Source organism: Scyliorhinus torazame, chromosome 7 (assembly GCF_047496885.1).
Source record: "Scyliorhinus torazame isolate Kashiwa2021f chromosome 7, sScyTor2.1, whole genome shotgun sequence".
NCBI classification, from domain to species: Eukaryota; Metazoa; Chordata; class Chondrichthyes; order Carcharhiniformes; family Scyliorhinidae; genus Scyliorhinus; species Scyliorhinus torazame.
The window spans coordinates 87504526-87519729 of NC_092713.1; the positions used below are offsets into that span (position 1 = coordinate 87504526).

At 47.7% G+C, this 15204-nt stretch overlaps 1 protein-coding gene across 1 annotated transcript in view; it reads right to left on the minus strand.

Moving 5' to 3' along the window:
• slc1a7a (solute carrier family 1 member 7a) overlaps nucleotides 1-15204 on the minus strand; it is a 151119-nt gene that overhangs the window by 46504 nt on the left and 89411 nt on the right. Inside the window, exon 3 of the mRNA XM_072512868.1 lies at nucleotides 6215-6430. Coding sequence (XP_072368969.1) covers nucleotides 6215-6430 — 216 coding nt within the window. The remainder of the gene's footprint in view (nucleotides 1-6214; nucleotides 6431-15204) is intronic.

Here is a 15204-nt window from a genome sequence, read left to right on the forward strand (position 1 = left end):
TGCCGGCCAGGTACTGCCTCCAATGTCGCACAGCTTCTACAATGGCTTGGGCCTCCTTTTCGACGGAGGAGTGTCGAATTTCAGAGGCATGGAGGGTATGGGAGGAGAAAGCCACGGACCTGCCCGCCTGGTTGAGGGTAGTGGCCAGGGCAAAGTCGGACGCATTGCTCTCAACCTGGAACGGAATGGATTCGTCCACAGCGTGCATTGTGGCTTTGGCGATATCTGCCTTGATGCGGTTGAGGGCCAGGCGGGCTTCAGCCGACAGGGGAAAAATGGTGGATTTAATAAGTGGACGGGCCTTGTCCGCATAATTGGGGACCCACTCGGTATTGTAAGAGAAGAACCCCAGGCATCTCTTCAGGGCCTTGGGGCAGTGGGGGAGGGGAAGATCCAGGAGGGGGCGCATGCAGCCAGGTTCGGGTCCTAGGACTCCGTTTTCCACAACGTAGCCAAGGATGGCTAGGCGGGTTGTGTGGAAAACGCATTTCTCTTTATTGTAGGTGAGGTTAAGGAGCTTAGCGGTGTGGAGGAAATGCCGGAGGCTTTTGTCATGGTCCTGCTGGTCATGGCCGCAAATAGTGACATTATCTAGGTACGGGAATGTGGCCCGCAGCCCGTACTGATCAACCATTCGGTCCATTTCTCGTTGGAAGACCGAGACCCCATTGGTGACGCCGAAGGGAACCCTGAGGAAGTAGTAGAGGCAGCCATCTGCCTCAAAGGCAGTGTACTGGCGGTCCTGCGGGTGGATAGGGAGCTGGTGGTATGCAGACTTCAAGTTAACTGTGGAGAAGACTCGATACTGCGCAATCTGATTGACCATGTCAGATATGCGGGGGAGGGGGTACGCATCGAGCTGCGTGTACCGGTTGATGGTCTGACTGTAGTCGATGACTATCCGGTGCTTCTCCCCAGTCTTGACGTCCACCACTTGGGCTCTCCAGGGGCTGGTACTAGCCTCAATGATCCCCTCTCGTAGGAGTCGCTGGACCTCCGACCTGATAAAGGCCCTGTCCCGAGCACTGTATCATCTGCTCCTAGTGGCGATGGGCTTACAGTCCGGGGTTAGGTTAGCGAAGAGCGAGGGTGGGGCGACCTTAAGGGTCGCGAGGCTACAGACGGTGAGGGGGACAGGGGTCCACCGAACTTTAAAGTGAGGCTTTGGAGGTGGCACTGGAAGTCGAGCCCCAGTAATAGGGCAGCGCAGAGATGGGGGAGGACATCGAGCTTAAAGTTAGTGTACTCTACACCTTGTACTGAAAGGGTCGCGACACAGTACCCCCGGATTTCTACGGAATGGGATCTGGAAGCCAGGGAGATTTTCTGAGTCGCGGGAAAAATTGGGAGGGAGCAGCGCCTTACCGTATCTGGGTAGATAAAGCCGTCTGTGCTCCCGGAGTCGAAGAGACAGGCCATCTCGTGCCCGTTGATCCGGACGGTCATCGTGGATTTTGTGAGGTGATGAGGTCGGGACTGGTCGAGTGTGATGGAGGTGAGCTTCGGAAGGTGATGGGTGGGGCGGTCGGAGGTAGCGGCGACCAGCGTACGACGGGTGAGCAGGGCTCCCAGGAGGCTGTGGAGTGGTTCCAAAATGGCAGCCCCCATGGGTCACGCGTGGCGGGTGGCATCGAAGGTGGTGTCAAAGATGGCGGCCCCCATGGGTCGCACATGGCGGGTGGCAGCGAAGATGGCGACACCCACATGTCACACGTGGCGAGTGGCGTGGCAGCTGGGGGCAGCCCCGACAGGCAACAGGCAGCTCTGCTGGGCCTAGGAACTTTAGGGACAGGTCGGGCCTGGCACGCTTTGGCGAAGTGGCCCTTCTTCCCACACCCGTTGCAAATCGCGTTCCGTGCAGGGCAGTGTTGTCTGGGATGCTTACCGTGGCCACAAAAGTAGCACTTTGGGCTTTCGGAGTTGGCGGGCTGCTGCTTGGCACAGGCTTGCGCCGCACTCGAGTCGGGTGATGGCGGCGCCCACAAGGTCCACGAGGGTGCCGCGTGGTCGGAGGTGTAGGTCTCCATGTTCACTTCAAGCAAGTTTGAGAGCTGCACTGTTTCTGGGAGGCCGTGTGTGTACCCCCTTCCAGCAAGCGCTGGCGAATGTAAGTCAATTTAATGCCCGTGACATTGGCGTCCCTGATCAGCAGCTCCGTGTATTGGAGAGCCGATTCTGCCTGGCAAGCACAGTTCCGGCCGAGTACCCGCAAGGCACGCAGGAATTCGGCTTGTGATTCTCCGGGGCGTTGTCGCCTCGTGGCAAGAAGGTGCCTAGCATACACCTCGTTTACTGACTTCACGTATTGTCCCTTCAACAGCATTATCGCCTCCATATACGAGGGGGCGTCTCTGATGAGAAGAAAAACTTGCGGGCTCACCTGTTGATTATTTGCTGCTTTTAGAGTTTGGTGACGTCTTCGGTGGAGGATCCGAGGTACGCTTCGAAGCAGCATAGCCAGTGCTCAAATATTGCAGTGGCGTCGGCTGCTTGTGGGTCCAGCTCCAGGCGATCAGGCATGAGCAATGAATTCATCTTAGAAGTTTAGCTTATTAAATTGATGGGCCGGAGGTCAGCCACCTTTATACCGAGACCGAGGTGAGGAGGAGCCATCAGGCAGTGGTTTACCACAATACATGTAGTACAGTAACAGTTTACCACAATACATATAATACACTAACAGTGGTTTACCACAGTATTAGTGGAAAAAATGAAAGAAAACTAAAATTAAAATTTCAAATGGACTGCAAGAAATTAAGAAAAAAGAAAAAGGGTTGTGTGAGAAACTGTGGTAGAGGTTTTATTTGCATTGAACGTTATTTTGAATATTACACTTTAGTCATTTATTTGATTCATAAAGCTATTTGTGTTTGAGCAACTTTACTGCAATAATATTTTTGCTTCAGCATTGGAGTGCACAAGCTGAAAACTTAGAAAATAAGCCAGCATTTCACCGGTTAACAATTCAACCAACAGTAAAAAGAGAAATTGCTGGGATAACTCAGCGGGTTGGATTCTCCGTTTGGGATACGAAGAGCGGGACTCTCCGATTGCCGATGCCCAAATCGCATTCGGCATTTGGGCGGAGAATCCCTTTTGATGCCGAAACCGGGGCGGTGCCTGTTTTCGTATGCTCCACCCCCTCCAAAACGGCATTATTGGTGAGTACACCGCATGCCGTTGGGAGGTCAAATAAAGGCCCTGCCCCGATGCTCCAGCCCCGATGGGCTGACTTCCTGATGGCGTGGATCACTTGTGGTCTGAGGTTTCGTCAACCTATCGTGGCTGCTGTGGACTGTGTCCAGCACCGCCTCAGTTCTGGGGGGGGAGCCCTTCTGCATGCCAGGGGGGCTTCGGCGGGGGCTTGGGAGCGGGGGGGGGACTGGTGGGGGGTGGTCCAGGGGAAGAATCATAAAATTTACAGTTCAGAAGGAGGTCATTCGGCCCATCGAGTCTGCACCTGCCCGTGGAAAGAGCACCCTACCCAAGCCCAAACATCCACCCTATCCCCGTAACCCCACCTCACCTTTTTGGACACTACGGGCAATTTAGCATGGCCAATCCGCCCAACCCGCACATCTTTGGACTGTGGGAGGAAACCGGAGCACCCGGAGGAAACCCACACAGACACTGGGAGAACGTGCAGACTATGCATGGACAGTGACCCAAGCCGGGAAGCGAACCTGGGACTCTGGAGCTGTGAAGCAACTGTGCTAACCACTGTGCTACCGTGTTGCCCGTAGCGAGAGGGTTTACAGGGGGGCAGCATCAGATAGGTTGGGTCCGTGCGTGGCCGGCACCATGTTGTACGGTGCGGCCACTGCAGGTTGCCGCGCGCATGCTTGGCCATGGGCCCGGCAATTCTCCGGCCGTTTCTGTTGGGAACGTCGGGGGTTTCACGCGGCGGGGCTGCTAGCCCCCATTGGGCGGAGCATCGGTGCGGGGGTGGCACTGACCTTTCTGTCGTAAGACTCAACACATGCTCCAGACATAGACTCAAAATCGGAGAATCCATCCCTACGTTTTGACACCAGTGGAGCATGTGTGGACATTCACGGCTAACAAATTGTTGCGATTCTGGTCCTGGTGTGGGGCTAGCAATGGCGTCGAGTGAAACCCCCGCAGATCACACCGAAAACAGCTGGAGAATGGCCCGATCCCGGGCTGCACAAGCGCACGGCTGTGACCTGTACCGGTCGCGCTCTAAAGCATGGCGCCGGCCGTGCGCAAACCCAGCTCGCCAAACGCGACCCCACAGCCCACCGCATGGCCACCCCCACCATCGCCCCAGCCCTTGCAGAAGCCCCCCCTCCCCCTGCTCAGTGACACGGATCCTGGCTGGGTGTGGTGGCGCTGGACACTGTCCGCAGCCAGCACGCCGTGTTCCCGCACGCTCGGGACCACACGTGGCCCACGCCACCGCGAACCTGGCCCATCGGGGGCGGAGCATCGTAGGTGGACCGACCGATGTCGCGCCAATTGTGTTGAAATGGCTCGCGTCACGACGATGCCGGTTTGGAGGGGACGGAGCATGGTAGACCAGCATCAAACCGGCGCCGGCCCCGATTCCGGCATCGGAATCCATTCTCCGCCCGATCGACGATCACGATTTCGGCTTTGGGCAACGAGAATCCAGCCCAGCATGTCTGGCAGCACCTTCGGAGAATGTCTTAGGCTGGATTCTCCGCACTCTCACGCCGAAATCGCGGCAGGCACGGGGGCAGAGAATGCAGTTTGATGTGGCAATCGGGATTGGGGCTGGTTCGTCGATTCTCCGGACACAGAAAAGCGGCGTCACTGGGGGAGTATGCCGCGCCACCTGAGGCCATTGCCAGAGGCCCGCTCCGACATCCCCCCCCGACTGGCCTCTGACCCGGAAGTGCGGGGGCCTGTATCTACAGCAAAAGCTGCCAGATTTACTCTGGGTCCCTGCTCGCCCCCTGCGGGGCTGGGAATTTGTGTCCCTTTAAATCCAGGATTTTCAGGAGTAAAACTCCACCGTTATGATGCCGGTTTGGGGAGATAGTCCCAATAATTGACAATCCAGCACCTTATGTCTGTGTCACTTCTTCAGATTTGAGATTCAAATAAATTATGATTTGGATTCCAGCATCCGCAGTATATTGCTTTTATTTTACCAGAATTCAACCTAATTTAGGCAAGTCGAAAATAATCAGAACAGGCCAGAAAAATATTTCAAGTCAATGGTCATTAAACTGAATTTCACTGTTCTAATAGAAGCTACTTTCAATAAGCTTAATGGAGAGGCAGAAAAAATCTATAATTCATATGAAGGAAGTGCATTTTCACATTTAACACAAAGTGGTAAAAGAGTGACATGAGACAAGTTAATTCAGAGTTTTAATTTTCTGTCTTTTATTCCCCAGAAAAAACTGTAATCAAAAGCACAGGACCCAATATTCAAAGGATTATTATATGTTGGTCATTTGCATTGTCCCAACCAATAGTCTGGTTTAAACTAATTTTCACAGTATAGTTCAGGAAGCAAGAATGGACCAGTGATCATATATGAGCTGTGGTGAATGTATTCACCATAATACATGCATGATACCATAACCTGTGATCTATGACCTGGAAGTGGTGATATGAACTGCTTCCAGGTACTGTACTGTAACCCCGGTATGGCTCCGCCTCGGGCTCCGCCCACACTGTGGCATATATAGGACGGCCTCTTGTGGGCGGCATTCATCTGTACTACTGACTCTGGCTAGGCAAGTTCATGACTAATAAAGCATTATGTTCACTCGCTCTCGCTGCCTCTCTGTGGATTGAAGGTACAGCATGAGCGTTTGGTCCATCTGAAGCAGTTATGCACTGAAGCCCCTGTGCCTTTATTTTTTATCAATATCTCCTTGAAGGGAAGGGTTGCTCCTGCCCTATTCAGTGGACAAGATTAGCTTTCACAGTAGAAGAATCTGATAATTTGATTGCCACATTATGTTAGGGTGGGTTTTACTTAAATTAATACGTCATGTAATGGTATTTTGAGAATGACCGATTTCAGGGAAAATGCCATGAGAATATTACAACTACTCATCATTTTTAACATAAAATATTATCCATTGCTTCTGTCAAAGTAGGCTATTATTCACAGTGCGTGAAGTAAAATGCATTTTAAAAGAGCCATCTCAGGGACACAGAATTCTCTGGAGATGTTGTAATCCCAGAACTCCAGGACAATAGTTGCACATACCGTATCAGATCCAACAATGCATCAGCAGAGCTCATGATTGGCTTTCCACTGTCATCAATACTCTCCTTCTGGGCTGCACCACCAGGATGTATGATGGAGACCATAATTATTCCAATAATGACAGCCACAAAGGTCGTCCAGAGGTAGTATGCAATTGTAATGAGACCCAATCGACTTGAAGCTTTTGCATCCAAAGCTGCTAGTCCAGACATCAAGCTGAAAAACAAATACATGTATAGTGCAAGAGTTTTCTGAATGTGTATGTCTGCACATTATTCATTTAATGTTCATATGCTTCTGTGCTGATGTAGGTCACAAGGGGAATGACTCCTCGGGTACCTTGATCATGTGATGGCTATCCTTTAATACCAAGTGTCAGCAGTCGACAAAAGCAGGATCCATTTTTCCCCCCACCCTCTAATTCCAGGATGATGATGCAAATTGGCATGCTTACGCTATTATCCTTGCGTTCCCCCTGCCCTTCCTCCTTTTCCTTCCTCCGGCCATATTCTCCAAGGAGTTATTTGGCTTCTCCCTCCCTTCCAATGTGCTATCAACCTATGAATTGAGCCTATTGCTCATTCTCTGTCCCAACATAGACTGAAAAATAAATTTTCAACATGTATCGTCCTTGTAACAGCTGCAACAATTTACCCCATTCCATTCAGCCACTTACTTTAGAGTGGCCGTATCCCTTTAAATTCTACCTCTGTCAGGGTTGCTGATGTGCAGTGGGCTGTTCCCCTTCCACCCCTTTGACAAGCTTCCATTACAGGCTGAGAGTTCATTCAGGAATTAGGGCCAATCCTGTTCTAGTACACTTTATTGTAATATGTTGTTATTCTTTGCCTTGAGATCCAGAATGGTTTAATGAGTAGATGATAAAGAAACCAGCAATCTTTAGATTGAAGCAAAACTAATTTATTGAATAATGATTAAATTAAAGAGTTTGAACACGCTACAGAGCTATAACTATTAATACAGTAATCTATCATCTAATAGTAACTAATGATGCACTTGTGATACTTCTCTCTAATCTATATTACTCCCTGAGCTGTGATCAATCCCTTTCCTCTGCTAACACGACCCAAGATTCCCTGAGGTCTGATATTTATACTGGGAACTGGTGGTGTCCTCTAGTGTTTGCATTACACTGAGATGTAATAATTAACCCTTCACTGGCGTACCTATATACATATCATTACAAGTCCGAGAAAAATTGATGTGTTTAAAATTTGTGCACTGGTCTAAGTTAGCATTGGGTATTGAGAAATTAACACTTGTATCTCTGCCACTGTTGAATGCAGTACTACACTGCATTTGAATTAAGAGACCTTCTTTTGCATTAATATACAGAATAGTTTATAACTCAATTTCCTGCACTGCCTTTGGTGTAAACTCAAAACACTCAACATAGTATTGATAAAATCACACCAGATTCATATTATGGCTAACTTGGCTGACCCAGGCAAAGATGGTGCTTAGGGTTTGAAAACTGGACACAGTCACCCCTGGGGCTGGGATAGGAGGGTGGTGGGGAAGTTAGCTGAAGGTTCTGCTCTGATTGGGTTACCTCTCTTTGAACTTCTTTAGGATGCAGGCTGGATCAAGCTGGACTAATGATACTTGAGTGTTTTATCAACATCCACCATGTGGTGAAAATTACCCATTTGGATGAGGTACTAGAAGTTACCCTTGCCTGCGAAACTATGGGATTTAGCAAGAGCGCATCACGTCTTCAGGAAAGCAAGGGATAACAATGTGAATGGAGGAGAAAAGATTAAGAGCGATATGACATGTCAATTTTATTAGTAAGATTTACTTAAGCCATAGAAATGTAGTCTACAACACAGGTCAGTCAGTCTTATAAAGAACACAGTGACTCAAATCCAGTCTCTGGATCACTGGAGATTGGAGGTACAATGGAAGGTGCCTGTTGGGATCATGTGGAAGTCCTAACCTGTGGACCTATGGTGGGAATTGCCCGGGAATATTAAACTTCCAATGGGCAATTCCCCTGCTGCCTGCAACCTGAGCGATCACCTCTGACTCTAAGCTGGAATAATTGGGACTGACGCGTAGTACCTGCCAGAATAGTTACCCAGGATATGTCAGGCAGACTAAAACCTGCTAACAATAGAATTACTCCACAATCAACCTCCTAAACACTCTCCCAGCCCACTATCCCCCACCACCACTGGAGTTATCCTCAACCATCCAGGACCTGATACGACTAACCCCTGATCCAACTATCTACTCCTAGCTACCTCACCCATTCACCCACTCACCCATTTCACTCATTCACCCTGCCTAGCCACCTCACCCATCCACTCACTCATCCACCTAGCACCTTGCCCATTCACCTATCCCCCAGCCAATTCACCCACTCCCCCACCCATTCACCCACTGCCCCATCCATTCACTAACATTCGTTAAAGGACTGGACCTTTAAAAATTTACCAGAATATGGCAGCTAATACTATAAAAAGGAGGCATGTTCTCTCTTCCGCCAACTCTACTCAGCACTGATGGAATTCTCTGGTGGAAGCTGCACTGAGCATTTCTTTAATAAAAACAGAAAATGCGAGAAAAATTCAGCAGGTGTAGCAGCACCTGTAGAGAGAGAAACAGGGTTAACGTTTTGAGTCCGCATGACTCTTCTTTGGAGTTAAAGAGAGGGAGAAATTGGATAGATTTTATACTGTTTAAGAAGGGGTGGAGTAGGTAGAGCCAAATAGATGGTCAAGGCTAGGTGGAAGCTAGGAGAGAGTTGACAGAGATGTCATGAGCATAAGACAAAGGGAGCGTTAATTGTAGTGTTAAAGGCTAAAGAGGTGCCGGTAGTGATATAAAAGTAAAATAGCAGAATGTGTTAAAGCACAACAACGTCAGCGCTCTATGAATGAAAACTTTAAAACGTGACCGATGATCCTGTGGGGGAGGACGGGACATTGGGACAAAAAAATTAGATTAAAAAAAGGACAATACAGAGGAAAGAGTTCACGGTCTGAAGTCGTAAAACTCAATGTTAAGTCCAGAAAGTGTAAAGTGCCTAATCGGAAGATGAGGTGCTGCTTCTGCAACTTGCTTTGGGCTTCACTGGAACATTTCTGTAGGCCAAGGATGGGCATGAGACCAAGATAACGGGTGCGATCCAATGGCCACACTGCACTTGAAAAGCAACTCGCTGTAGCGCAGCATGGCTGATAAAAGCCTGGAGACCTTGTTCCTGGGATCTATCCGGCTCACAACGCTTCGCAAGATCTAACGTGATCTTGCGAGACGTTACGTTGTAAATCCTGCCCGTTTTGGGTGGGATCACTTTTTAGCAAATCTCCATATCAAAGCGAGACAGCTAGTCTCACTTGAATGTGCCGATTCCCAAGGTACCCGAGGTGTTGGGATCTATCCCTTTTGCCTTGGAGATCTCGGGCGAGCACCATTTAGCACTGATCCCCACAAACAGGGACCAGATGGAACGGAACTCGTGGGGGTCTCCCAGGGGTTTGGAGGCCCTAGGTGCACGCCCTTTCGGCAGGGTGGTACCCTGGTACTGCTGGTGTCACCTGGGCACCCTGACACCCGGCGAGCGGAGTTCCTCACACTCCCACGGAGGCACCTTATTTAACGCGAGAGGCGTTGTATAGCCGTGTGTTTCTCGGCGCTGCAAGGGCCTGGAAACCCTAACTAAACGTGCTCACCATGGGACTTTGGTTCTCATTTAGTTGAATCGGTCCAATGAGTTGAATTTGCAAGCGACGGGAAGGTCGGGATCATGCTTGCGATCTGAGTGGTCACCCAAACTGCATTTAGTCTAACCAATGTAAAGGAGACTGCATTGGGAGCAGTGCATACAGTAGACCAGTGCACACAGTCGACCAAATTGAAGGAGGTGCAAGTGAAACGCTGCTTCACCTGAAAGGAGTGTTTGAGACTTTGGATGGGGAGGTTTGAGAAGGTTGCACCTTCTACGATCGCATGGGAAGGTTCCATGCGAAGTGGATAAGCAATTCGGGGTGACGGAGCAGTGGACCAGGGCGTCAGAGGTCCCTGCGGAATGCCGACAGTGGGGGTGGAGGAGAGGATGTGTTTGGTGGTGGCATCATACTGGAGTTGGCAGAAACTCCAGCTTGATCTTTGTTCTACCATTTACACATTCTGCTATCTTACCTTTATGCCATTATTAGCACATTCTTTAGCCTTTAACACTACCATTAACACTCCCTTTGTCTTTGTACAATCTATCCTATTTCACATACATCACCCTTTTTGTTTTGCTCCATCCCCTTTGAACAGTATAAAATTGATCACATTTCTCCCTCTCTTTAGCACTGAGAGTCATATGGACTCAAAACATTAACTCTGTTTCTTTCTCCACAGATGCTGCCAGACCCGCTGAGCTTTTCCAGCATTTTGTGTTTTTATTTCCGATTTACAACATCCACAGTATTTTGCTTTTACCTGAGTATTTCTTTGACAGCCAGGTTCGGAAGATCACAGAAAAAATGTGCAGTAGTGTCAGGTCGCAAAATCTTTCCAATGCAGTGGCAATGCACACAGCAGATGAATTGAGAAAATGCTTGAAGAATACATGTCTCAGGTACAGCCCATTCACTTGCTCAGTTTTACTCCTCTTTGCTATAATCTGCACCACATCCCTGACTAATAGTATATAACAGCAGGGCAACAATCAAATATCACACACAACATGCCAGTCAATTAATGGGTATGCATTAAATTATTCTGATTAATAAATGCTGATTTTTTAAATAATAAAGCTGCTGGTTGAACAGATACATGCATCAGATCAACTCGGAGAAGCAGAAATACTTCAAAAGCAGTTTAGTTGTGAGGATTTCAATTTCACAGCTTTGAAAGCGCTGGCTTTCACCATTTTCATTCTTTTGTCTGATTCTAAATGACTTTTGTTAAATTGTACTCAACCTTGTAAGATCTGAAACAATTACATTCTCCTACAAAAGTGGCAAAAAAAGTCAAAATACATTTGCGTTAATTCTTTTCTTTGTTATTGCCCTACCCAGTACTGATAATGACAGCGAGAATGAGTGGGTGTCTCCATCCCGTAGAACAGCTGAAAGCAGGAATTATCAACCCTGGATTATCTAAACCACCACCTATTGTCCCGTTGTGCTGCATACTGGCTATTCACCATCCATTACTCACAGATGGAATTTAATGGTGTCCTCAGGAACAGGCTGGGGAGCAGCACCAGAGAATCTGGAGGGAAGGAAAGGAGTGGAGTGGAGTGGAGTGCTTATCATCTTCCGAACACTGGAATTATATCAGTGGCGGGATATGCTGGCGTTCCTGCCCAGAGGCCAACTGAAGTCCTTAAGTGATCAATTAAATCAGGAGATTTTCCTTGGGCTGGGAATGGGTCTTCCTCTGCAACAAAAACCTACCCTATGAAAAACCACCTCCGTTACCCTGCCTTCACCAACACACTCCTCACATCCACGTACCCCAACATTCCACCTCACCCAGGCATGTCTGACTGACCCTGGTGACCCCAATTCTGCTTACCTTGGTCCCAGGGCACCATTGATAATGCTTCTCTGGGCAAGGTGTAGTCCCAGTTGTGGCCAGCTCTCCCAGTGGCACTTCTGGGGCTGCAGGTGTGCCAGACCACAGATTGGCCAGCAGCCACTGGAGGTTGGTACTCCACCCTTAAAGGAATGGGAGCCTCCACAGCAGCTCATTAGCTACCTGATTATTGCAGAATCTGGTTGGGGCTTAAGAACTGGCTGAGGTGGAATTGCCCATAGCTTTCTAGCCTGTTATCGGGGCCACCACTGCCTCAACAAAATTCACCCAAGCTGTTTGTAACACTCAGCAGCCAGAAACCATCTGAAACTCATTTTATAAATAAATATAGAGAGATTTTAATGATTAGAAAATTATTATCCTCCCACACAGTTGAGCCTTAACGATCAGTTATAGCAAATTTACTTTTCTCTTCATCATCTGTAGTAACTTACTCCAAACACTGACTCAGAATTAATGTCTTACAGGCAAAATGTTTTGCTAAAACCATGCTATTAGGAAAACTTAATATAATAATTCTTTATTAAAGTTTACAATCCAGTCAGAAGACAAATCCTCTGAGCAATCAGTGGCCTTTGAATGTTTTGGTTAACGTTCCATATACTTCTTTGTGTTAACATTCCTCCAAAGTTATTTATCCATATTTTTGTGCCTTACAGCAAATGCAACCAGCTCTCCGATAACTCCGATGGGATTGGGCAGTGGAAAATGGAAGGCAATAATCCAAGGAGGGCTTCTCCATATTTTCCTCCCTTTCTGTGGGAAGCTGACTGGCTGAGATTAAATCTTCATATGACATTGTAAATGATTCCATCGACCAAGGTATTTGCTACCGCCCTTACACATCACCTATCGTCACACCTTCTCAAAAAATTCTAACCTGGCCCTTCTATCGTAGCTAAATATGTTCCAATAACCAGTCATGCTTTCCACTCTAAAGTTCTTGGTTATGGTTGTTACCTTCCAAAATCCATTCCCATCTTCCAACAACTCCATGTTGAATCTTTTCAATTGGATCCCATCCCCACATCACTCCTCCCAAGCCCGACTCAGGCACAGGACTCAAATAAACCTAACCGCTGTAACTAATTACACCCTCTGGCTGACCATGATGAATTTTAGCTCCTGTCCATCTGCAACCTATGACACCGTTGTCTACACCATACCCCTCCAATGTCGCTCCAAATGCAACTCAATGCAAGATCACTTATGCAAGAATACTTATCTTCAAGCTTTTCTTACATGTTTAGAAGCAAGTATATTTTGGCTAGTTGTATATATGATAGTATTACAAGTTGTAGCCATAAGTGTTATGGGCCAGGGTTTATAGAACCCCAAAGTGTATCATGGTGTTCACCTGACCCACAACTTTTAATAGATTGCGGTATGGGGAGCACACGGCCCACTCTACAGGTGTGGTACAGCAGAAATGGAAAAGTATTTTGTAAAGCGAAACAATGTTTATTCTATGAACTCAAGTTAACCTTTTTAAAACATACAGTGAACATCTTAGCAACCATTAATTCAAATACAACCCCCAAAGAATACAACACTAAGTAATCCTTTAAGCATTTCTTTTAACATCCATAAGACTTAAAACACCTTTTACCAGAAGCACATCAGGTTAAAGTCACTGCTGTTATTAGTTTTAAATCACCAGGATCGATTTACAGTCTTTAGATTACAGAGATAGACTTTAATACACCTTCTGGCTGGGACTGCAACTATGCAGCTCTGAAAATGAAACTAAAACACCCCCTGCAGCAAACAGCCTAAAAAGAAAGTAAAAAGCTGACAGGCAGCCCAGCTCCACTCACACTCTGACATCACTGATAAACACCCATTTCTTAAAGGTACATTTCTCAAACACACATTTCGTAAAGGTACTCTCACATGACACCTCCCCCCCAAGAAAAAAAAATAACCATCAATTTCAAGATGGTTTCATTTTTCACCTTTTCACTATCCTTTAAGAAATGCACACAGTAAATATACTTTTTTATTTAAAAAAAAACAACACACACAAACAGGTACAACAATATAGTCCATTTTTTGTTTTTCCTCCAACTGGAATCCTTCTCGATTGACAGTCTCTTTGAACAAAAAGGTCTCTGCACGATCCATTCATTTCTCTACACCTCGGCATTTCTCTTTAAAGTCAGATACTTTAGTTCAATTTGATCACAGAGTCCCTTGTAATTCTCCAACACAGGAGCAATGGTTATCACAGCTTTCAGGCAGTCAAATGCCTGTTGAAACTCTGCTGTCCACTGGAATTTTTTACGTTTCTTCAGCAAGTCCATCAGTGGAGCAATCACGCTACAAATCTTTTGCACAAATGTTTGATCAAATCCACTCATGCCAAGAAATCACATTATTTCCCTTCAGCTTGAGGGTATCGGAAACTCCTCACTAACTGTTGGTTTCATATCCCGTCTGACCTTTCGGCCCTGTCCGATTGTATGGCCAAGAAAAGTGACTTGTGCTTTTCAAAATTCACTTTTGGCTAGGTTTATCACCAAACCTGCCTCCTGAAGTCGATCGAAAAACTCCATAATGCCCTAACTCATCTGATGGGGGGTCCTTCATCCCCTCCACACCCCACCACATACAGGCAAGGCAGCCCTAGGCCTAATCCCTGGCACGGGCAAAACTCCAGCTTGTCACTGCCAACCTGGCAGTGCCTCCTGGGCACCCTGCAAGTACTGGATGGTACCCTGGTGACACTGCTGGAGTGTCCAGGTGGCACTACCATGGTGCCGGGTGGCACCAGCAGTGCCAGGGTGCCAGCCAGGCCAGAGGCTGACCACCCACGGGCCTCCGATCACCTGGGAGATCCCCCCATGTGCTGGTATGCCTGGCCCCCATTTGTGGGGATCAGTACTAATTGGCTCTCATCTGGGGTCTCCTCCATAAGGCCGATAGATGCAGAGTGACTGTTTTTAAACTCACCTTATTGTGCGAAACCGGGTGGCGTCTCACAAGATCTGGTTAGATCTCTCGAGGCATAACAGCCAGCGGTAATCCTGGTAGAGATCTCTCCTGGGATCTACAGGCCGAGTCCTGCCCTGGTTCCAGCGGGACGTGGCCGGTAAATCGTGTCCACTTACTATCTCAAACTCTCAAGTGTTAAACAACCACACAGGATGCCTAATCAACATAACCAGTCCTTTACTTGGAAAAGGACGTTGAACTTGTAGAAAGTCACATGATGAGAGGTCATGACAGAGCCTCTCCATCATTGCAAAATTGACAGACAAGCTGGAAAATTGGATGATCCACCCCTGAACATGACACCTGCCATTTTTGTGCGGGCGTGAATGGGGCTGTGTTGTGTAGAAATCAACAGCTGCCTCCACTCGTGTGATTTTGAGGTGAGAGCTGTCTGAAACCTGATATGCCCAGAATAGACCTGGTCAGAACAG